General features: G+C 43.4%; 1 protein-coding gene across 1 annotated transcript in view; it reads right to left on the bottom strand.

Moving 5' to 3' along the window:
- The window catches only part of LOC126482009 (opioid-binding protein/cell adhesion molecule homolog), a 361,349-nt gene that overhangs the window by 22,951 nt on the left and 313,876 nt on the right, over positions 1-24,522 (bottom strand). Inside the window, exon 7 of the mRNA XM_050105976.1 lies at positions 13,582-13,731. Coding sequence (XP_049961933.1) covers positions 13,582-13,731 — 150 coding nt within the window. The remainder of the gene's footprint in view (positions 1-13,581; positions 13,732-24,522) is intronic.

Raw genomic sequence — 24,522 nt, 5'->3', positions numbered from 1 at the left:
GGCGTCTGCAACCGACGTTCCAATCACAGAACTCTCACTGGATTGCCTCTATGGGAAAACCAGAGCATCGCAGATATTCACAGACGCTAGCAGAATGTCTGTGGAGACCTGGCAGTGAACTAAAGCATGATGAGACGTTGGGCGAGGTGTCTGTCAACATCGCAACGAAGTCGCGCAAACCCGTCAGACCTCGTTTGTGCAGGTTGACCGCAAACAGCTGTGCCTTCTGCAGCGTAGGAACTTGTGGACACTCCCATTAGAGGTGATCGACGGAACACAGTCAAACATCTCATAGTGCAACTGGACATCTCGTTGCTAGTGCTGACATACTCGTTCACCAGTTGCGGTACCCAAAGAAGTGTGCTTCCTGAGCTCCTTGCCGCTTAACAGAAGACCATCTGTGCGAAGTTTATTGCGCGTTAAGAGGCTGATCGTGATAATATTTTGTCAAACATCGTCACAGGCTACGAAACATGGGTTCACCATTTCGAACTCGAACTGGAAACAAAACGGCAGTCCATGGAGTGGCGCCATGCCACCTTTCCTTCGAAGAAAATGTTCAAAGCCGCACACTCAGCCGGTAAAGTTATGGCGACCGTCTTCTGGGTCACTGAAGGCGTTATTCTGTTTGATGTCCTCCCTCATCGTGCAACAATCAACACTGAAGTGTACAGTGCTACCCTCAGCAAACTGAACAAACGTATTCACCGTATTCTTCGCCACAAAAATGCCGACGAACTTCTCCTTCTCCATGACAACGCACAAGCCTATGCACCCAAGAGTGTGTTCTTCTTCATCCACCCTACAGCCCAGACCTCGCATCCTCCATCTATTTGGCCCAACGAAGGATGCACTCCGCAGGAAGCAGTCCGTGGACGATGGGGATGTTATTGATGCAGCAAATCATTGGCGCTGACGACGACCAGTAGAGTGGAATGTGGCCGACTTACAAGCCTTCCCAATAAGGTGGCGTAGGGCTGTCGCACTGAACGGCAATTTTGTTGGAAAATAGGGTTTCGTACCCAAAAGAGTGGGGGAAAAGTATGGTGTATTGGTATACTCAATAACACCAACTTGCATTTCAGAAAAATATGTTGCATGATTTACTGAGCGCCCCCTGTATTTAATGAAATGTTGATTGTTCGAGATGTAACGGGAACATATCGAAGTGAAAGTAAAAAGCTTTGTAGTTTGAGTGGCATCTATAAGTTATTTTTTTTTTTTTTTTTAGGAAGCAGGAGACAACAACTATAGCTCAAAAGAAAGTAGGTTTTACGCAATTTTCAACATTTCAGACGAAAGGTACACACAGATTTCCAAGAATACGCAACAAATCTACAGTTTCATTCATGTTTTCAAACTGAATAAGCAGTGTGATCAGTATTCGCATTTTCTCCAAAAATCGTCCGAATAACGAAGTCATGTCTTTTGAAGTTTGGGAGAGACCCTTCACAAGCACCTAACATTTTAGTGCCCATACTAAGTGTGATTGACTCAGGCTTTTCTTTAGGCGTATAATCTCCGACAAGTGTGTCTTGTCCTCTAGATCGACTACGCCGATTCAGTAAACAATCATCAAGACGCGGGAACTCACGTCGATTAGTTCAGTCCCTCCCTCCGTACGACACGTTTTGAGCAATCTTCATCAGTCCGACCTGACTATGAGTTCCATTTACCATGTGTACCAAAACACAGAGGATTTATTCGATTTAGCGTTGTTTCTTACAAGGGCCTTAACGATTATTTCGGTTTATCAAGCTGTCAAATGAAATGACGTATGATGTGGGCCTCACGGCGGGTAAATCTGATCTTACATTTATTCAGATTTGAAACAGCAAGAATCGACTGTGTGCAATAGGACATGTGCCTGAAAACAGGAAAAAGGCTAATTACGTAACTTTGTTTTTTCGAGGTGATAATGATACGGTCCATTCACATTAATGTGGACATCGCCTGTGTTCGACGTCAACGCGCAAGAACCACTCACAAAGCGCAGGTGACAGCGCAAGCAGTGCAGGGTATGTAAAGCATGCTGAGGAGATAGGATAATTGTGTTCGTTACAATGCGGAAACGGAGTGATTTATCTGACGATTAGAAGGGCCAAGGGTGAAAGAATTTCTGAAACGACTAACTCTGCAAACATTTCGCGTACCGGCGTGGTTAAATTGTACCGTTCATAGTAAAATGGCTCTATCCAAAACCGGCGCCTAGGGCAACTGTAGAGCACCACGGGCCACAAACAATAGGGGTGAAGACGGCTATGGAGATCTGTACAGACGATTAGACGTGCAACTGTTGAGCAACTGATCTCCCACATGACCCCAAGGGGCTACCAAAGGTGTCTCTCCAACAACAGTTCAGCGAGCGTTGCAGCATGTGCCTCGTTCTCTCACCCATGCTGACTGCTGTTCATTGGCGACGAAGACTGGGATTTTCAAGCTAATACCGCAACTGGACGTCCACTGAGTGGCGACAGGTGGTCTTGTCAGATGAATCAAGTTTTATGCTCCATGAGGCAGAGGGTCGTTGGCGTGTAGGGCGTGGAACACCTAAAAGCAAATTGTCTAAGAAGGAGCAGGGACCATTATGGTCTGGAGAACGTTTTGGTGGCATTCCCTGGGTGATCTCGTTGTTCTGGAAGGCACAATGAATCAACAAAGGTAGGCATCTATCGTTGAGGTCCATGGTCATCTTACACGAAGTTTGTTTCTCCTCGGCACGATGGTATCTATTAAGAGGACAATGCAGCCTGTCACACAGCTCGCAGTGCACGTGCGTGGTTCGAAGAGCAGCAGGATTCGCTTACCGTTCTTCCATGGACTGTCCTGCCCAGAAACCTGAATGAGCCATAAAGTCGACTTCTCTCCAGTCCGCAGCGTCTACCATCAGTATCTCCTCTGGTTTCATTATTTGAAGAATAACGGGCTGCCATTCCTCGACAGGCATTCAGACACTTCAGTCAAAGTGTCCCCGGCGGAGGTCAAGCCGCCTTAAACGTTAAATGAGGGCGCACCCGATATTAATGTCCTCTGAATGTTGTCCAGATGCTATTGTTCAGGAAAGTGCATATTGGTTCGCATGAAAACGAGAGAGTGATGTATATTAGTAGCCTGCGTATCCGGACTAATATTCCATATAACCACTACATCATACAGTGTGATGTTGAAAAAATGTTCTGGGCACTACTGCAAATGGTGATCATGGCTGTATGTAATCCTGTTGAGGTAAGTGATATTAACACTTGAGAGTTAACGACATTTGAGAAATATCACAGCAGCAATACAGTTTTGTTAATTACGATTCCGTGTAAATACCAATACCTCGTAACCTGATAGTGAATCAGGAAGAGGAATTCAAAAAAGTTGTAACGACACAAAAGGAAAAACAGCATTCTCATTATGATGTCAGACGCACTAAATAATGTTCGAAACAGTGCGAATTTCATACGATCTGAGAGTATAATGAGGACAGAGGTAGCCTTTGTAGGCCAAAACTCATACCATAGTAGCAGAATGGCCACCACCGTGCATTAGTGCTGTTTGTGGTTACCTTTGTTATCTGGCCTGATACGGTATATCAGGGCGTGAACAGCGTCAGGTGCTGAGATCCCACGTACTTGAAAAGGCATTCTCATCAGCACCTGACAGAATGACAGAGTTTGAAAGAGACCTCGTTGTGGATCTCCATATGGCTTGCTGGTCGATTCGTGCTGTATCTAGATTTGTACGGCATTTGGATGTAACAGGGCCCAATGTTGGACCACATGGAAACGTGAAGGCAAGCATACTCGTCCTCAAAGTTTCGGTACAACACATCTCTTCACCATAAGGGAGGATCGCCGTACTGTGCACCATGCACATCGTACAGCCTTCATATTTGCACGTTCTCTCCGAGAACAAGTACTGGATTCCCTGCAACACTCTGAGTAATCCCGCACCAATTGTCTGAGCCTAGTAGCAGTCGCCCTAGGGATTATCTTCCCATATATATATATATATATATGTATATATATTCGACGCCCCATTGGGTGACCTACGCGCCGGATGGGGATGAAATGATGATGAAGACAACACAACGCCCAGTCCGCGATCGGAGAAAATCTCATACCCAGCCGGGAATCGAACCCGAACCCGTAGAACGGCAATCCGTCTCGCTGATCACTCAGGTATCGTCGCGGACGCCTTCCCATATATAAGCTGCCGTCAAACCCACAACACGTACCGCTGCGTTTGGAGGTGCTCTGCCTGGGAAGGAAAGACTGATGACGAATCGTGTCAGACTGTGTTCAACCGTGAATCGCGATTCTGCGCTACCTCGAATGACTATCGGCGGTGACCTGGGTAGAGTTCCCATTCTTCCAATGTTTTGGAGAGGTACAGTGGTATTATTTCTGGTTTCTGAATGTCGGGAGTCATCGGGTACGTCTTCAGACCGCGGATGATTTGAGAGAACTATGACGGCAAAACGGTACGTCAAAGACATCCTTTGTCCCCATGTATTATCTCTGGTTCGACAGTATCGTGCTGCCATTTTGCAACACCCATGGTACGTGTTCTTTGAACTGTCTGCCTGATGCTGGCGTACTCTCATGACCAGCAAGATCCACACTTATGTCCCTGGTAGGATATGTGTGGGACCAGCTCCAACGTCAACTCCGTCCCAGTGCCAGTGTGCAGCGTATCGAGAGCCAGTTACGATAGTTGTGGGCCAGCTTGGCCTGGGAGAGGGTATGGCATTGTTCCCAGTTGAACCAGTGCAAGCATCCAGGCCAGAGGGGGTGCAAGGACATACTAACATGTTCTCAAAATAAATAAATAAATAAAAATTACTGTCAAGTGATTTCATACTGCCATGATGGTAAATTTGACATGACTTTTTAATCACTGAAATAACATCACACACGCTCTCAGCGTGCGACGTTTCACTTTGTTTCTTCCCCCCTTCTGGGTGCTTCACATTCTGTCTGGCAGTATGCTGAGTGCAAATTTTAAGTTTACAAACCAGAATAACTCGAAAAATAAGCTTCACACGAAAAAATGTGTAGAATCCAAAGCTGATTATTTTCGATGGGGATGTAAGCTGGCGCTAAAATTAGCCCTCCACCCCAGCCCCCTGGGGATGGGGTGGGAGGCAACTTTAAAATTTGAAATGTGAACCCCCATTTTATATTGCAAAATCAGATTCTACATAAAAAAAACTGCGTACATTTTGTCTTAAACATTTGTTTTCATTGTTGGTAGTTGGCGCTGTAATTCAAGAAAATCCATGTTCTTATTTTTGCGTGGAAAATGATTACGGATAAATAAGAAATACTTCGTAAATTTTAATTCGCTAAAACTAAAACTCTCCCTCTCTCCCCATTGGGAGGGATTTGAGAGAGACGAATTTGAGTTTTACAAACGTCGACCCAAATATTAATTTTTTCCGCAGATTCTGATAAGATTTTATCGTGCTCATGAGGCCACACAACTTTTAGTTATTTATTTTAATTTAATTATTTTAATTTTAGTTCATTTTAATACAATCCGAGATCGGTTCTATCGGTTTTTCCATTCGTCTGTAAAGAATTCGTGTTATTATTTTTCAGCCATGGCTTATTAAACTGATAGTTCGGTAATTTTCACATCTGTCAACTCTTGCTTTCTTTGGGATTAGAATTGTTATAGTCTTCTTGAAGTCTGAGGGTATTTCGCCTGTCTCATACATCTTGCTCACTAGATGGTAGAGTTTTATTAGACCTGGCTATCCCATGGCTGTCAATAGTTGTAAGGGAATGTTGCCAACTCCCCGGGCCTTGTTTAGACGTAGGTCTTTAAGTGCTCTGTCAAACTCTCTACACAGTATCATATCTATTTCAGCGTCATCTACATTCTCAACCATTTCCATAATATTGTCCTCAAGAACATCGCCCTTGAATAGACCCTCTATATACTCCTTCCACCTTTCTGCTTTCCCTTCTTTGCTTAGAATTGGGTTTCCATCTGAGCTCTTGATATTTATGCAAATGGTTCTCTTTTCTCCAAAGGTCTCTTTAATTTTCCAGCAGGCAATATCTATCTTACCCCTAGTGATATGCGCCTCTTCATCCTTACATTTGTCCTCTGGCCATCCCTGCTTAGCCATTTTGCATTTCCTGTCGATCTCATTTTTGAGACGTTCGTACTACTTTTTGCCTGCTTCATTTACTGCATTTTTTAAATTTTCTGCTTTCATCAGTAAATTCTATATGTCTTCTGTTACCCAAGGATTTCTACTAGACCTCGTCTTTTTACATACTTGATCCTCTGCTACCTTCACTATTTCATCTCTCAAAGCTCTCATTCTTCTTCTACTGTATTTCTTTCCCCCATTCTTGTCAATCGTTCCCTAATGCTCTCCCTGAAGCTCTCTACAACCTCTGGTTCTCTCAGTTTATCCACGTCCCATCTCCCAAAATTCCCACCTTTTTGCAGTTTCTTTAGTTTTAATCTACAGTTCATAACCAACAGATTGTGGTCAGAGTCCACATTTGCCCCCAGAAATGACTTATAATGTAAAACCTGGTTCCTGAATCTCTTTCTTAGCAATATACATGGTGAGTCACCTAAAGTTACCGCTGGATATATTTCGTAAACCACATCAAATACTGACGAACCGATTCCACAGACCGAACGTGAGGAGAGGGGCTAGTGTATTTGTTTAATACAAATCACACAAAAATGCACGGAAATATTTTTTTAACATAAACCTACCTTTTTTTAAATGGAACCACGTTAGTTTTGTTAGCACATCTCAACATATAAACAAATACGTAATCAGTGCCGTTTGTTGCATTGTAAAATGTTAATTACATCCGGAGATATTGTAACCTCAAGTTAACGCTTGAAACCTCCGACGTTCAGCTGCGTGGTGTAACAAACACGGGCCACGGTCGGCGAGCAGCATCTGCAGGGACATGTTTACGATGACGACCGTTTTTACGAGTGTGGCTGTAGTGCACTGTTGTGATCTGGTCTAGCTGTCGCAGTGTCCGCATGTAGCGCTTGCTGCTATTGTTATTCTGCATTCGTTTCCGCACGCAGACCAACTGTAGTACACCGTGTTACCTGACGTCTGTGATAGTGTAGTGTTGTAGGAACTGTGACCATGGTGTATTCGAACTTTGGAAAGGCGGAGATGATACTCATCTATGGCGAGTGTCGACGAAATGCAGCTGAAGCCTGCAGGGTGTATGCAGAACGGTACCCGGACAGAGCGCATCCAACGTACCGCCAACTGTACGCAACAGGTATGATCGTAGCACGCAAACGGGTCCGTAACAGGCCCGTCACAGGAGAAGCGGGAGCAGTTGGTGTGTTAGCTGCTGTTGCCATGAACCCACACATGAGTACACGGGACATTGCGAGAGCCTGTGAACTGAGTCAAAGTAGTGTCATGCGCATACTGCATCGTCACCGCTTTCACCCGTTTCATGTGTCGCTACATCACCAATTACATGGTGATGACTTTAATCATCGAGTGCAATTCTGTCAATGGGCATTAACAGAGAATGCGTTTTAGTTCTACCTGTTTACCGATGATGCGGGTTTCACAAACCACGAGGCAGTGAATCTACGGAACATCATTACTGGTCCGTGGACAATCCTCGCTGGCTCAGACAGGTAGAGCGACAGCGACCGTAGACTGTAAATGTATGGTGCGGAATCACTGGCGACCACCTCATTGACCCTCACTTCATTGCACGGGCCCAAACAGCTGCAACATACATCGCGTTTCTACAGAATGATCTGCCAACGTTGCTCGAAAATGTCCCACTGGAAACGCGTCGACGTGTGTGGTATCAGCATGATGGTGCACCTGCACATTCCGCAATTAACACTAGGCTGACCCTTGACAGGATGTTCGATGGGCGTTTCATAGGACGTGGAGGACGCATAAATTGGCCAGCCCGTTCTCCTGATCTTACACCTCTGGACTTCTTTCTGTGTGGTACGTTAAAGGAGAATGTGTACTGTGATGTGCCTACAACCCCAGAGGATATGAAATAACGTATTGTGGTAGACTGCGGCGACATTACACCAGATGTACCGCGGCGTGTACGACATTCATTACGCCAGAGATTGCAATTGTGTGCAGCAAATGATGGCCACCACATTGAACATCTATTGGCCTGACATGTCGGGACACACTCTATTCCACTCCGTAATTGGAAACGGAAACCACGTGTGTACGTGTACCTCACCCCTCATGGTAATGTACATGTGCGTCAGTGAAAAAGACCAGTAAAAAGGTTTTAGAATGTGGACGTAATGTGCTGTTCCAGTCTCTTCTGTACCTAAGGTCCATCACCGTTCCCTTTGGATCCCTACGTCACTTGGTGCTCTCCGATACACACGATCGAACAGCGGAGGAGTGGTACTCAAGCGTCAACTTTAGGTTACAATATCTCCGGATGTAATTAACATTTTACAATGCAACAAACGGCACTGATTACATATTTGTTTATATGTTCAGATGTGCTAACAAAACTAACAAGGTTCCATTTAAAAAACGTAGGTTTGTGTTAAAAAACATACATCCGTGCATTTTTTTATGGTTTGTATTAACCAATTACACTAGCCCCTCTCCTCACGTTCGGTCTGTGGAATCGATTCGTCAGTATTTGATGTGGTTTACGAAATATATCCAGCGGTAATGTTAGGTGATTCACCCTGTATAATCTACCTGAGGCCTTCCAGTATCTCTAGGCTTCTTCCATGTATACAACTTTCTTTTATGATTCTTGAAGCAAATGTTAGCTATGATTAAGTAATACTCTCTGTAAAATTCTACCAGGCGGCTCCCTCATTCATTTCTTACCTCCATTCCATATTCACCTACTACGTTTCCTTCTCTTCCTTTTCCTACTATCGAGTTCCAGTCACCCATGACTTTTAAATTTTCGTATCTCTTCACTTTCTGAATTATTTCTTTTATCTCATCAGACATTTCATCAATCTCTTCGTCATCTGCGGAGCTAGTTGGCATATAAACTTGTACTAATGTGGTAGTCGTGGACTTCGTATCTATCTTGGCCACAATAATGTGTTCACTATGCTGTTTGTAGTAGCTTACTCGCACTCCTATTTTTTTATTCATTACTAAACCTACTCCTGAATTTCCCCTATTTGATTGTGTATTGATAACCCTGTATTAACCTGACCAGAAGTCTTGTCCCTCCTGCCACCGAACTTCACGAATTCCCACTATATCTAACTTTAACCTATCCATATCCCTTTTTAAATTTTCTAACCTACCTTCCCGATGAATGGATCTGACATTCCACGCTCCGATCCGTAGAACGCCAGTTATATTTCTCCTGACAACAACTTCCTCTCGAGTTTGTTGTATTTCTGAAATAAGTTCCCAATCTTTGAATCACTTTGAAATGTCACAAGGATCTGACTGAAAATGATGTAGGTTTTTTTCATGTAGTACTTCACTATAGATAACTGCGTCTTTTGCAGTAAGAGCTGTGCTTCTGTCAATATTGCCTGCCAGGTAATTACTACACCATATGAATAGCAAGCGTACCAACGCACTTCGCGCGACACGCCTGAATCTGCTTCTGCTTCTGTCGAGGACTATGAACAAATCCTCAATCCGTTCACAAATTTTTGTTAATATTACTTTGCGTGGTACCGAATCAAATGCATTTTGGATTTCAATCAATATTGCATCCACATGACTGCAGCTGATCCACTGGTTTCAAGTTTTTGTAGCGTTTTGGAATGCAGCATGGTTGGCATGGAGAAGGTAATTTTATTCGAGTTACATCACAGTATACAGAATACGTAGGATTCTGCAACTGGTGCATGTCACTGAGATTGGACGGTATAATTTTGGATCATTTAGCTACCCCTCATGTAGATGATTGTGGCCTGTACTTCCGTCCGCTCACTGGAAGCAATATTTCGTCAAAGAATCTGCGATGTGTTGTTGTTAAATGAGAATTAATTCGGCTCCAAACTCTGTATTAAATCTGATAGGGATTCCATCTATCCTTGCGGCGTGAATTTTTTTTTTTGGGGGGGAGGGGAGGGGGGGCGGTCATTAGTCTTCTGACTGGTTTGATGCGATTGGCCACGAAATCCTCCTCTGTGGCAACCTCTTCATCTCAGAGTAGCACTTGCAACCTATGTCATCAATCGTTTGCAGGATGTATTCGAATATCTGTCTTCTTCAATAGTTGGTGCCCCTTACAGCTCCCTCTACTACTATGGAAGCGATTCCTTCATGTCTTAACGTCCTATCATCCTGTCCCTTCTCATTGTCAGTGTTTTGCACATATTACTTACCCCTCGGATTCTGCGCAGTATTTTAACTTTTTCTTTATGCCACTGGTACTAATGTCTGTATCATTCATCTTTGCAGTGGTTCGGCAAGTACACTGGACCAGTATCTCTCTGTATTCCTCGGTAAAAAAACATTTGGAAAAGGATTTCAGCATTATAGCGTTTGCTTTTCAACCCCCTCTATTACAGTCAATATTCTACTAAATATTCACTGAAGGCTTCACACATTACCCTCTCGGCAATGCAACGCGTTTCATTCAGCGTCTCTCTATCTACAGCCCTTCGATTTCTTTTATACCAAGTATATTGTTTTATCGCAATTATACTGCTATACTACTTACATATACGAACTGCATGATCAACTGTTCTCTTAAACAGTTCTTCTAAAACCGCCCACCAAGAAGTAAATTTTTTCATTTTTTATTTGTCATGTCACACGACCACCTCTTTGTGTAGTTTACTAGACATATGGCTATATCCTACTTGCTTTAGCTGCCCTTTGTAGTCCGTTATTGTGAATATGGATATATACTGTAGCAAACTGAATATCCTCAATTGGTCAGCTGCAATTGTTGTCGTTGGCTGTATTTCAATCATGTAAGCGTGAGAGCTAGTTTCTAAGCTGTTTTCAGGGAATACATTTAGTTAAAAGGGGGGAAACCAGGAAACATTCTTCATGAATCACCTTGTCAGCTATTTCATTTTCTGACAGAGATAAAAATCGAAATGGTGCTACAGTATAATGTTTAAAATTAGGTGGCTAAATAAGACGAGCAATGAAGAGATTCTTCGCGGAATCGGCGAATACAAGAACAGACGCAAATCACATTCAGGAAGAACGGACAGGATGGTAGGACATTTGTTAAGACAATGAGCAATAACCTCAATGGTACTAAAGGGAGCTACTGACGGTAAAAACTGCATGGAAAGACAGAGATTGGAATACATGCAAAAAATAGCTGAGGATGTTAGGTGCAAATGTTTCTCTGAGATAAAGAGGTTCGAACAGACCACCCTAAAAAAGAAAGAAAAAGTCATATCACCTGTTTTTCAACGACTTTATTTTCTCCCATTATGTGGAACAAAGGAAGAGTGCACCAGTTTTCGTCAGCTGAAGAAGCTGTGAAATTCCAAACCACATTTTGGAAATGGAAAAAATGATAATAATAAACTGAGAATTTGTTCGAACATATGCAACTGTTATCCAATTCAAATACGCTAATTCTGAGAGAGAAAAAAACTGTTTTACCAACAAAACGTTTCTCTCTTGCTGTCTGTATGAAATGAAAATGGTCGCTCGTAACTGCGGCCTCTTATACAACTTCTGTAACTGTACCGAAAGACCCACGTGCATTTCGTGACACAAATATGCACAAACAGATTCTTCAGTTCAACGATGCAATTCAGCGTAAGCGTCGATCTTGCCAAAGAAAAAGATTGGTTTGTACCTTTGTAAGTGATTTCTGCTTGCACAAAGTGACCGAATCCCTCAGATTTCGCCTGAATTTGTATCTTTTAGTCCAAAGCTAGTTAATCCAAATGAGCGTAAGCTCCATAGGCAAAACATTAGTCGCCCCAGTGTACAGGCACAGATGATTCTGTAAGTAGGCTGTTTATGTTTTCTTATTGGCAACGTTACGTAGCGCTCTGTATGAGAGCAGCTGGCTGTGCTGTGTGCTGTCTGTGGCTGGTTTGCGTTGTTGTCTGCCATTGTAGTGCTGGGCAGCTGGATGTTAACAGCGCGGCGTAGCGTTGCGCAGTTGGAGGTGAGCCGCCAGCAGTGGTGGATGTGGGGAGATAAATGGCGGATTTTGAAATTTGTAAGACTGGATGTCATGAACTGCTATGTATATTATTATTTTTCAACACTATTAAGGTAAATACATTGTTTGTTTTCTATTAAAATCTTTCATTTGCTAAATATGCCTATCAGTAGTTAGTGCCTTCCGCAGTTTGAATCTTTTATTTAGCTGGCAGTAGTGGCGCTCGCTGTATTGCAGCAGTTCGAGTAACGAAGATTTTTGTGAGGTAAGTGATTTGTGAAAGGTATAGGTTAATGTTAGTCAGGACCATTCTTTTGTAGGGATTTTTGAAACTCAGATTGCGTTGCGCTAAAAATATTGTGTCAGTTTAAACATAGTCATGTATAATTGTTCAAAGGGGACGTTTCAATTCGTTAAATATTTACAGATGGCACGGTAATAGAGTCACGTGGTCAGCCGAGCACACACTGCTTCTACGCGAGCATAAGGCAGTACCGATCAATCAGACATTTATGTTTGACGCGGACATTTTACGGAAACGTGAGTAAATGTAAGGGGGTGGCAGAATGTCATAATGGGGCAACCGCGTTTGGCCGTGCCCGTGGTCATACACCGTATGAAGTTTCGGGATTTATTGGTATTTCGCGGCGGACTGCTCGACGTGGTTAAAAACAGTGGCGTAACACATGTGGTCACGAAACACGACGTCAGAATTGTGGGCGGACTGACAGTGACCAGAGGCGCGTTTCGCGGCTTGTGAATCAAAATCGTTACCAAACCTCACATGAATTGTTGCAAGCGGTGAATAAATATCAATCCCAACCTGTTAGCGAGAGATCACTGGGATGGGAACTGCATGCAATGAACATTTAGAGTCGATCACCTAGCAAGAGGCTATTGCTCACACAGGCACATACAGACGACGACAGCAAAGTTCGTAGGGCTGGAAGAATATGTGACTGGTTTCCCGACCACACCCCCACCCTACCGCATCTCGACTGGCCTGCAAAATCAGCTGACATGAACCCCACATAAAACGTGTGGGACATGTTGGATGAACGGGTAAAACACCGACATCATCATCCTGTAATTTGGTAGAATTGCGTGGTGGAACCCTCTGCTAGTGTCTTAACCTGGATGCGACGAAATTACACACCGTTGTGGACAGGCATCCTAACCGAATACAGGTGGTTATTAAGTCCAGACGCGGAATTACACGGTATTAAATGATGTTTATAATGATTCTCCTAGGGGTGGCTAATTTTTGGCCTGGTGAGCTTATGATCAGGCAGCTGAGGCCTGCTCTGTTGAGAAGTGAATCACATACAGAAAAAAATTGGCTAAAATATTTTATCATGTTTTAGCATGCTAATTGAACAGGGAGATGTCCCAGCTTGACAATTTCATTCGAAACCTTATAGTGAAAAATAGAATTGCTACATTGCTACTAGTGTGTCTGTACTCGCTACAAGCTATAATATCACGCCTTGAACTTGAAACTTACCGTACACTCTGATGACTCCCTCGGTGTCACCCAGCGAGTTCTTGGAGACGCATACGTACTGCCCGTAGTCGGCTGGGCCCACCGAACGGATAGTGAGCTTCATATGCACCTTATACGAAGTCTCCACTATCGATGGCTCGTACTTGTTCCCTGGAACCATAGCCAACTTTCACTCACTTCACGGCTCTTTATGTACAAGTATTTTCTTACATCCACAAATTGCAAAATGATAGCTGCCTTTGCCCATAACATTCATTCTAATTTAATATTAATGGTAAGCAATTTAATAGGTAACACAAGGTTAAACGAATGCTCTAATCATTTCTTTATTTTTTTAATTTTTTATGGGCCTCTTTGTAGACCAACCGCGCGTTTCCTTGCATATACATACTACTAGTTGTATTGCTGACTGCATTTGCAGTTTATCCAGATATTACGTTTCCCATATTATTTCCGTGTGTAAATTCCTGACGTGCTAGAATATCAACAACTTTTCTTACGAAAATTTGCTAACCTACGAACTTTAGTGTGTACAACTTTCAATTATCTATTTGTTGCTTCGACTGATTTAGTGCCTCAGCTCCCTATGATGTCTAACCTGCGAATAAAAACAGTCTGCGAGTAATTACTTATTGAAGAACTGGGAATCACTCTAATGAAGGAGGCACTGAGGAATACGAGGGTTGTAGAATAAAGATGTTTCCGTACTTTAGTTCTCTGCAAAATAAAATGTGTCCGTAACACATTTTATTTTCGACTGGTATGTACTGACAACGCATACCGCATTATCTCGCCATTACTCTGCCAGTTAGCATGGAGTTACCACTACAAAGTGTGTCCGCTTGTGAGTTGCGCTCTGTCGTTCATTTTTCTCGCAACATAGCAACTATGAGGAGGGTTGTATGAGTATTCAAATGGTTCGAACTAGGTTCGGAAGATTCAACTAGGAAGTGTTACCGCAACCTCCACATTGATCGCATCCTGGCCTCAAAGATTTTCCCATGTACCCTCGCCTCAAAAGTTATCTTCGAGGTAAGCAATTCAACACCGATGAAGTATTGACATCAACAGTAAAGTTCCATTTACGAGCAAAGAACTTGCGAGCACAGGACGCGACTTGGTACAACGATGGTTTGAAAAAACTCTTGTCCCGTTACCAAAAAAGCTCGGAAAAATATAGCGACGATGCAGAAAAATGACAGAAGCATTGTAGAACGTCAATAAAATTATTTCAGCGAGATAAACGGTGCCAGATGTTTCATGTAAAGTAGCGAAATTACTTATTCAATGCAGCTCATAGATAAGAAAGTGGGATTTGAATCGTTCACGAGGTACAAGGGGACTTCAAAAAACAAGTTACAATTTTTATATCAGGCCTAGAAACTTTTAGTGAAGCCTGTTGTACAGGGGTCCCAAAAAGTATGACCCGATTTTAACTTGTAATAATATTGAGACAAATGTCACTAGGTAACTGAAACAGCGCTAAATGTAATTGGCATGGTCTAGAGTTTCAGAAAAAAACCACTACATGTCGCTACGAGCGCTGAAGTGGAGCGTGCAGCCAGTCTCGTGAAGGCGTCCGCGCAACCTAAGGCGTATTGTGTTATTGAATTTAGTCGTACTCCATCAGTGATCGCAGTTCAGCGGGCGTTTCATATTTGATTTCGTGCTAAACGTTCCTCCCTTACCTCGTGACATTGATGAACTAAAAACCAGAATATCAGCTGCTGTAGCTTCAGTGACAGAAGACACTTTACGCTCAGATTGGGATGAATTCGGATATCGGCCAGATGTCGTTCATGCAGGCGATGGAGGACATATTGAACATTTGTGATTGATTTTTATAAACTTCTGCCTTTTCTGAGTGATTTAGTATGAAATTTGTTGGTGTTAATCCCTTCTTCCTAATAAATAATTCTATTTAAAATCGGGTCATTCTTTTGGGACACCCTGCACATTTCAAAGTAGCACAAATGCGTGATACTATTTTAAACATAGTCACCAAGTCCCTGTAAACAACGCTCGGACTCCTCTTCGAGTCGTTCAATTCGTCGACGACAGAAATCCGCTCTTCGGTCGTGGAGTCGTTAGAGAAAAGTTGTGTGAACGTCCCCGTCGTTGAAAAGTTAAATCCCCTCTCCCCTCCCCTCCCCACACCTACCAAATGTTCTTCCGCGATCGTTTGGAAACTGTCGCCTATGTTAGTATCGGTGGTCTTTCATCCCGAAGCGCATCAGGCACGTCTGTGAGGGTTTAGTCAAATTGTCTCACCATTTCGCTATGACTGGACGCAGACACTTAACGATTCAAATCCCACTTTCTTATCTATGAGCTGCATTGAATAAGTAATTAATATGGACTCATACAGCCACAACCTCGTGGCGAATCGGTGTGAAATTTAACCGTTTTGCCAACAAGACTCGTGTATTTCAACATTAGAGTACGTTTCCAGTTGCCACGTGATTTCACTCGCACACTGTGAACCACCTGTTACCCCTACTGCAGCGTAGCTGTGTCTGCAGGAAGTCCGGACGGAATATGCGCTCTCTTTTGACAATGCAACGTTCTTGTAGCTCAAAGGTCCTGACATGGGATGACATGTGTAGTTTTTGAAGTCCCGAATCTTTTGTTACATTATTGAGAAACATACATGCTAATGAGTTACTGAAGCTTTGTTGATTACAGAGCACTTTTCGCCAAAGTGAAAACAATATTTCTCCATTTCAGTGACAGGAATGATGTTAATATGGCTGAAATATAACAAGTACTGAGAAAGTTTTCCACCCGTTTGGGCGCGAATAATGTGTCTAACAGCATGCGACTATCGGGATAAGTGATATTTGCTGGATGGTTGAACGAAATATTACTCACATGTGCAACTTCTGTAATGACTCGTCATTAGGCAAGTGTGAAGGGCAGTCAAATGAAAACAGAAGCCGGGTGGAATGGCCGCGCGGTTAGAGCCGCCATGTCACTAATTGAGCGGCCCCTCTCGCCGGAGGTTCGAGTCCTCCCTTGGGCATGGGTGTGTGTGTTGTTCTTAGTATAAGTTAGTGTAAGTAGTGTGTAAGTCTAGGGACCGATGACCTCAGCAGTTTGGTCCCTTAGGAATTCACACACATTTGAACATTTTTGAAAACAAAAACCCTTAATCACGGGATCATGGAATGGTCACCATTCCACGGTTTCAGTCGAAAGCAGTCACCACAGGCATTTATCCCACTGGGAGACGAGACGATCAATTCCTGTTCCGTAGAACGCGGTCGACCGCTGACGGATCCACAACCGCACCCATTCTTGCACTTTCTCGTTCAACTGAAACCGACGACCACGCGTGTCTTTCTACAGGTCGACAAAGATGCGAAAATCACACTGTTACAGATCCAGGCTCTACAGGAAATCATTTAGTGCTTCCCAACGAAATCGCTGCATCTTAGCCTTCGTCCGATTTTGGTTCCACGACCGAGGAACTTGTTTCCATGTGATCACCGCCGTCCAGGTATGGCTATGAGCACTGTGGGCCCCTAGAACTTTGAACTACTTAAACCTAACCAACCTAAGGACATCACACGCAACCACGCGCGAGGCAGGATTCGAACCTGCGACAGTAGCGGTCTCGCGGTTCCAGGCTGAAGCGCCTAGAACCGCTCGGCCACAGTGGCCGGCTGCCGTCCATGTAGCGGGCGGGTGAGGACAGCAGGTAACGCCCTCTACACAGCATACTGAAGGATAGTCTAATCGTAGGCGCTAGCTGCTCGATGCTTTGACAACTGGACGACCACACTAGATCAGTCCGCCAACAACCGAGGGTCGTAACTCAACAACTGGTGCTCCTGTGACGTGGCCCTATGTCCTTCCCTTACCACCGTGTTGACAGTAACGAAACGTAATAACAGTAGGGCTACTTGTATCGTAGACTGCGTTTTATGCCACGTGTTCGGTTTTAATGTGTCTGCCCCTTCCCGGCACATATTCAGTTCGGTTCCATTGGTGGAAAATTTTGCTGATTTAGGAAGAATTTTGGAACAAAGAGTTAGCCCTCTGATTCTTTTTAATGAAGAAGTCGCACGCTTTCAAGCCAAGGTGGTTTCTTTTTCGCGCTGCAAAGAAGACATTCCCATTGTTCATTTCGCCATCTGCCTAACAAGGCTTAGTATATCTGGTTCTATACACTGTGGGTCGTGAACCGAACTTTGGGCTTCCAATTTTACAGGAAGCGATGCTAACCAACTGACAAGTGAGTTGGGAAGATGCTTCGCTGAAAATAGGTCTTCAGCGGTGTTCCATTCGTGTCCCGCTTCGTCGGCTTATTCACGTACAGCACAGTCATACAAATGCCACGTAGTATCGGCTAGGTGATCGTTTTTCATTCGTCAACCATTATGAATGGAAAAGTGAAATGAGAAACAGGAAAGAACTCAGTATGAATTCAACAGGTTACACGGAGCTTGTAGGAGAAAGTAGGATACAAAAACTACTTTTTGTTTAATGCTGACAGGAAAAATGAAGAAATTGACAATAATGCGTATTTAGGACGCCCTTATGATTTCCACTTTCTCCCGAGTTGTGAGCATAGTAACAACGTAGCCTTGGTTAAAAGTTTAACACCTTACTTATTCGTGAGTTTCATCGCTTTTCGTATTGCATATTTTAGTTTTTAATCATGGAGCTCTCTTTTGTGGTGTACTATAACTTTATAATTTAAAAACAATATAGCCTCACGAAGCACTCTTTCCGCTGCTTGTTGTGTTCTGCCCTCATTGTGAGAAGTTCCACATGTTTAGGTTCCAAAGTTACCTCTGTAAACTAAAGCTGTTGTTAAAGGAAAGAAGCTTTATTGTCTCGAGGAAACCATCTTTCGTCATAGATGTAAGACTGATTTCCTAGAAACTGTAAGTGTTGCTTTGTTGTGATCGTTAGCTTCCTTCTTCATGGCCACATTTTGTGATGTTTTGTTCCGTTACAGTTAACGGAATGCTTTTCAGCCACTATTTCTTTATAATTTGAAACCGTTCTATAAATCATAGGTTACCATCTGTGCTGGATAAATCCAGTGCAAATTTGCTTTTCTTAATATGTAAATCGGTTTTCAACGCGTTGCTATAAGCTTGCCCTATGGCCTCAGAATACCCAGCGACACCGACTGACGATCGTCTCAACCTCAACAGATGGTCGTCACTGGTATGGCCTCACAAGTGCTGATCACCCATCCAAGTGCTAGGCAATACCGACAGCACTGAACTTCGGTGATCCGACTAATATGCAAGTATTCGAGAGAAAATTTAGAACTGGAAATGGTAACAAGTGGACGATTAAATCTTTGCGACATATATTGAGCACGCACCTGGAAGAACTCTCCTTGCAACTAGTTTGAGTCCCAGAACACAGTTTTAACTTAGCATACATTTTCAAATTTGAGGGTTTTTATACGTACCTTGTGACCCTTCCACTTCAGTACTGCATGATAACAATAAGAAGAATTTACTAGACCTGTCGAAACATGGTATTGCTCGATACTTAATTTAAGTAAAACACTGTTCGAGAACGGCGGAAGGAGCTGTATACCGATCTGCAGCAACTTTAATGATTCCAGTGCGACATCACTAAGGTGTTGACATTTTACAATAAGATTTCACTACGAGACGAGGGTTGGCAACGTTTCCTGATTTTCATTCTCGCCAGAGTAGAAGTATTTGATGACATTCGTAACTCGTGTCATTGTTTATCTCACAATCGTTGACTGATACACACGATTGCAACTTTGGAGAGTTCGCAGCCCGGAATAATAACGGCCATGCATCACGGAAAATGTACAGCAAGCATTGTTCAAAATCCTGCGAGATAATTCAATATATGTGTAGACAACTCTTAATACTGACAAACGGAGCCGCTCACGTATGGCCGAACAAGAAACAACATGGACGAAGTTCACGCCGTGTGTATTGAGTGATACAATATTGAAATTACAGAGAAATCCAGACCTTTAGCTGTGACAGGCGTTGATAAATATCAACGGGGACAGTTGAAAATGTGTGCCCCGATCGGGACTCGAACCCGGGATCTTCTGCTTACATGGCAGACGCTATATCTGTCTGAATCATCGAGTACACAGAGGATAGTGCGACTGTAGGGACTTATCTCAAGCACGCTCCCCGTGAGACCCCCATTTCCAGCTTGCTGTCCACACACTACATTTGTACTGCTCCTGCCCATTATACTCATTACTCGCGGCAGTCAATCTACCGATTCCCGTGAGAGTTCTGGCAATATGAGTGCATCCGCACTGAAGAAAATCATTGGCCAGTAAGCCTTACCTATATGAAGATGGTATCTGCTCTTTCGGACATGTCCGAAAGAACAGGTACCATCTTCACATACGAATGAGTACTGGTTTTTTGTGGATGAAAGGCTTATCGACCGTGATAGTTATTATAAAGCAGGTTACATATTTTTTCAAATCAATTACTCACATTTGGCTGTAAATTATTAATTATTGTTTCATTTATTTCAAACAGTCGTGATTTCTGCTTCATAGTCATTGTCAGGCTCAAGTTGAAATGTTAGAATATGTCCAACATCTGGCCAGATATGTTACTTCGACAATGACACTTCATTCAAGCATGTCGGACATTTTGTGACATTTCACGTTGCACTTCACAGTGGCTATAAAGCTGAAATCATGATTGTATGAAAGAAATGATAGGAACTGACAGTCAAACGGCGCAAATTTCTCTCTAAAAGTTCTACATGACTGTGATCCCCATGACTGTGATTCATTGTGAAATATCTGTCAAAACTTGTTATTAACGGTATTTGAGTAGTGACAGGTAATCTTCTTCCAAATACTACGGACAATTGTTTCATATTACAATTACTTCATATTACAATGATCCAACTGTATTGCATGGAAGCAACAAGAGATGCAACGGTGATGAATAGACGTAACTAATTGAATTTTACATTTGCCTTGACCCCTGATATTTTATTAATGTCCTAACGCGTTTTGGCCAACGGTTGTCATAGTAAAATCAGATGAGTCGGAAAATTAATATTGGAATGTTAGATGATCCCTACGGTCGCAGGTTCGAATCCTGCCTCGGGCATGGATGTGTGTGATGTTCTTAGGTTAGTTAGGTTTAAGAAGTTCTAAGTTCTTGGGAACTGATGACCAAAAAGTTAAGTCCCATAGTGCTCAGTGCCATTTGAACCATTTTGTTAGATGACCGTATTAATGTTGCACTGCTTTACAGAATCATGTCGATTAAGTATACAGGCGTAACATTGCGAAGTAACATGAGAAGCAATAAACACATAAGGTCGGTTGTAGCCAAGACGAATTGTCGACTTCGGTTTATTGGTAGAAATCTAGTTAAGTGTAGTTCATCTGAGAAGAATACCTAATACAGAGCGATAGTGCGATCCAGTTTTGAGTACTGCTCGTACTGCTCGAATGTTTGGGTTCCACACTAGGTTGGATTAACGGAAGATATCGAAGTAACTCAAAAGCGAGGCTATATTTGTTACCGGAAGGTTCGATCGACGTCGGAGTACTACGAAAATACTCCGTAGAGTCAAATTGGAACACTGGTGCGAAGCATACGTTGTTTTCACGAAACACTGATGATAAAATACAGAGAAACGTCATTTCCGACAAACTGCGAACAATCTTACTGCCATCAGTATACACTGAAGCGCCAAAGAAATTGGCCAATTCAAATACATAGATATGTAAAGAGGCAGAATACGGCGCTTCGGGCGGCAACACCTGTATGGGACGAGAATGTCTGTGGCAGTTGTTAGGTCGGTTACAACTGCTACAATGGCAGGTTTTCAAGATTCAAGTGATTTTAAACGTGGTGTTATAGTCGGCGCATGACACAGCATCTCCGAGGTAATAACGAAGTGTGGATTTTCCCGTAAAACCATTTCACGGGTGTACCGAGAGTATCGGGAATGCGGTAAAAAATCAAATCTCCGACATCGCTGTGGGCGGAAAAAGATCCTGCAAGAACGGGACCAACGACCTCTAAAGAGAATCTTTAAGGGTGACAGAAGTGTAGCTCTTCCGCAGATTGCTGCAGGTTTCAAAGCTGGGCCGTCAACAAGTGTCAGAGTGCGAAAAATTCAACGAAACATCATCGATATGGGCTTTCGGAGCCGAAGGCCGACTCGTGTACTCTTGATGACGGCACGACACAATGCTTTACGCCTCACCTGGACCCGTCAACACCGACATTGGACTACTGATGACTGGAAACATGTTGTCTGGTCGGACGAGTCTCGTTTCAAATTGTATGGAGAGGATGGACGTTTTCGTGTTTGGAGACAACCTCGTGAATTCATGGGCCCTGCACGTCAGCAGGTTAGTGTTCAAGCTGGTAGGCTCTGTAATGGTGTGGAGCGTTTGCATTTGGGTTGATATGGGACCGCTGATTCGTCTAGATACGACTCTGAGAGGTGCCAGGTACATAAGCATCCTGTCCGATCACCTGCATCCATTCACGTTCATTGTGCTTTCCGACGGACTTGGGAAATTCCAGCAGGACAATGCGACACCCCACACGCCCAGAACCACTAGAGAGTGTCTCCAGGAACCTTGCTCTAAATTTAAACACCTTCGCTGGCCCCAGACACGAACATTATTCAGCATATCTGGGATGCCTTACAACGTGCCGTTCAGAATAGGTATCCACCTCCGTCATACTGCTGCGGATTCATGGGTAGCTCTGCAGTATTCTTGATGTCAGTACCCTCCAGTACTACTTCAGACATTTAGTGAGTTCATGCTACCTCGTGTTGCAGCACTTCAGCGTCCTCGCAGGGCCCTTACACGATATTAGGCAGGTGTATCAGTTTCTTTGACTCTCCAGTGCATATCTTGTGTGAGAATCGCGGCAGACGTCTTCCCTTGCTCTATTTGAAAATTGAACACGAATAGATTTGGTCAGCAGTGACACAGGGTTCCTTATTTATTAGCATATCTGTCAACACAGAATTTTGATAGCCACATGGGCAACGAATACTCTAGCCAATTTACTGTATGTAAAGAAATCTCTATTCTGTTCCACCAAAATTTTTAACTTGAACTGTAACTATAAACAATGCATTGAAGATTTCACAATGTTTCTGGAAAGTAAACATGGTGTTGTGTACATAGTTCCGCGTAGTCAGCGCGTACACAACTTTTCCACCAGAGCGCGCCCTGCTAAGCACAACAGTGTAGGCGCAGCGCTCGTCCGTCTCCGCACTACGAGATGGCGCTGCCATAGAGACGCACCAAATTCTGCTTCCGCCGATCCGCGTATTGATATGTAACGCAGCCAATGAGATTGCTGCTAACGTAGAACCTTTTCTCCTCGCGGATCACACTCCCGCAGTGATACATGAACGCGCGAGGTATTTTAACGAGTGTACAGACCTCCGATTAGTCAGTCTGCATTTGTCTGCAACAGTCTGTACGAGTTGTACATTTGTCTGTACCAGTCTATAGTCAAGTTTCAGTCTGCGCCTGGTAAGATTACCATATTCCTGTAAATAGCCACAAAGATTAATGTATAGACACTTTTGTCAAGTATCAGAGATATATGTGAGAATAAGATTAACGTACCAATGCCGAAGGAACTTCAGGTTGTCAATTGTAAATAGCATCCAGAACCAAGTTAAGTAATTTTTATGCTTGTTATTATTTTAATAAATGTGTATGAAAATTAATCAAGTTCCGTTTGAAGTTGGTCACCGTCAGTCGGCTACTCTAAGCGTGCAAGTGACATTTCTATCGTCTGACCTAACGGCAGAAGATAAACACGCCACGATAAGACCACGAGGCATATTGTTGACACTCACCTACTTCGTTAGAGTGGCAAGTCAAATAATCTGATGGTGTGTGTACTGAAAGTCTTACAGTATGCTCACCACACATGGTTCATGTAAACGAGCTCAGGACTAAATTGTACAAATATATAACCAAACCAAAATTAAACAGTGGAAGAACACACGGAGACATTTCCTAAATTTTCTACATACCTTGTATCAACCTACACAGACGGAAAAAGATATTCCAGCACCAAGAAAGAACTGTGCGACATTAACTAAAGTTGGTAGTGGTGTTTCTACATCTGAAGGATGACCTCTATTCAGATTTTGCGACAATTGCAAAAGAGTTGCGCTGGTAGTACCACTATGAGGATACATATCTGGTTTGGTTTAAATGTACTCCGTAATAGTCGTGAACGTTAGTTGCTTCTCAAATTGGCGTCGTGAGCTGATGTTAATCCAGGAAGCCTTTATGGAGACAAAGCCGCATCAACGCCTCTCTGTGTTTGAACGAGGTCTTGTAATGAGGCTACGAGAAACTGAGTCTTCCTTCTGCGACAGTGCAAAAATACTAGGCAGGAAGGTAGACACTGTACGTGACTGCTGGATGCGGTAGTCACGAGACTGTACGATCGCAAGAAGACCGGACTCCGGACGGCGAAATGGCTCTACCAAGAAGAACGACCATCGCGTTCCGCGTGGCACTCTGGTGCATCGTACCGCATCTGCAGTAGAAACTTGAGCAGCAGTCGGCATCACAGTGACACAACGAATTGTTACAAATCAAGGACAGCTCAGAGCTAGACGCCCTGGAGCGTGCATTCCAGAAACCGCAAACCACCGCTTTTAAGACTTCAGTGATGTCAAGCGAGAGCTCATAGGGCGGCAGGGTGAAAGTCTGTTGTGTTTCCCGATAAAAGCTGGTGCTTCCTCGGTGCCAGTGATTGCTGTGTGTCGGTTAGAAGGACTCTAGTTAAAGGCCTACAACTAACCTGTTTACGTGCTAGACACTCTGGACCTACACCTGGCTTTACGGTACGGAGTGCGATTTCGTGTGACAGCGGGAGCACTCTCATGGTTATGTCACACACCCTGGCAGCAAGTTTATACGTCAATCTGTTGATTCGA

The sequence above is a fragment of the Schistocerca serialis genome, chromosome 5 (assembly GCF_023864345.2).
Source record: "Schistocerca serialis cubense isolate TAMUIC-IGC-003099 chromosome 5, iqSchSeri2.2, whole genome shotgun sequence".
Taxonomy (NCBI): Eukaryota; Metazoa; Arthropoda; class Insecta; order Orthoptera; family Acrididae; genus Schistocerca; species Schistocerca serialis.
The sequence above is the reverse complement of the archived record's forward strand: the minus strand, read 5'-3'. Positions and strand labels throughout refer to the sequence as shown.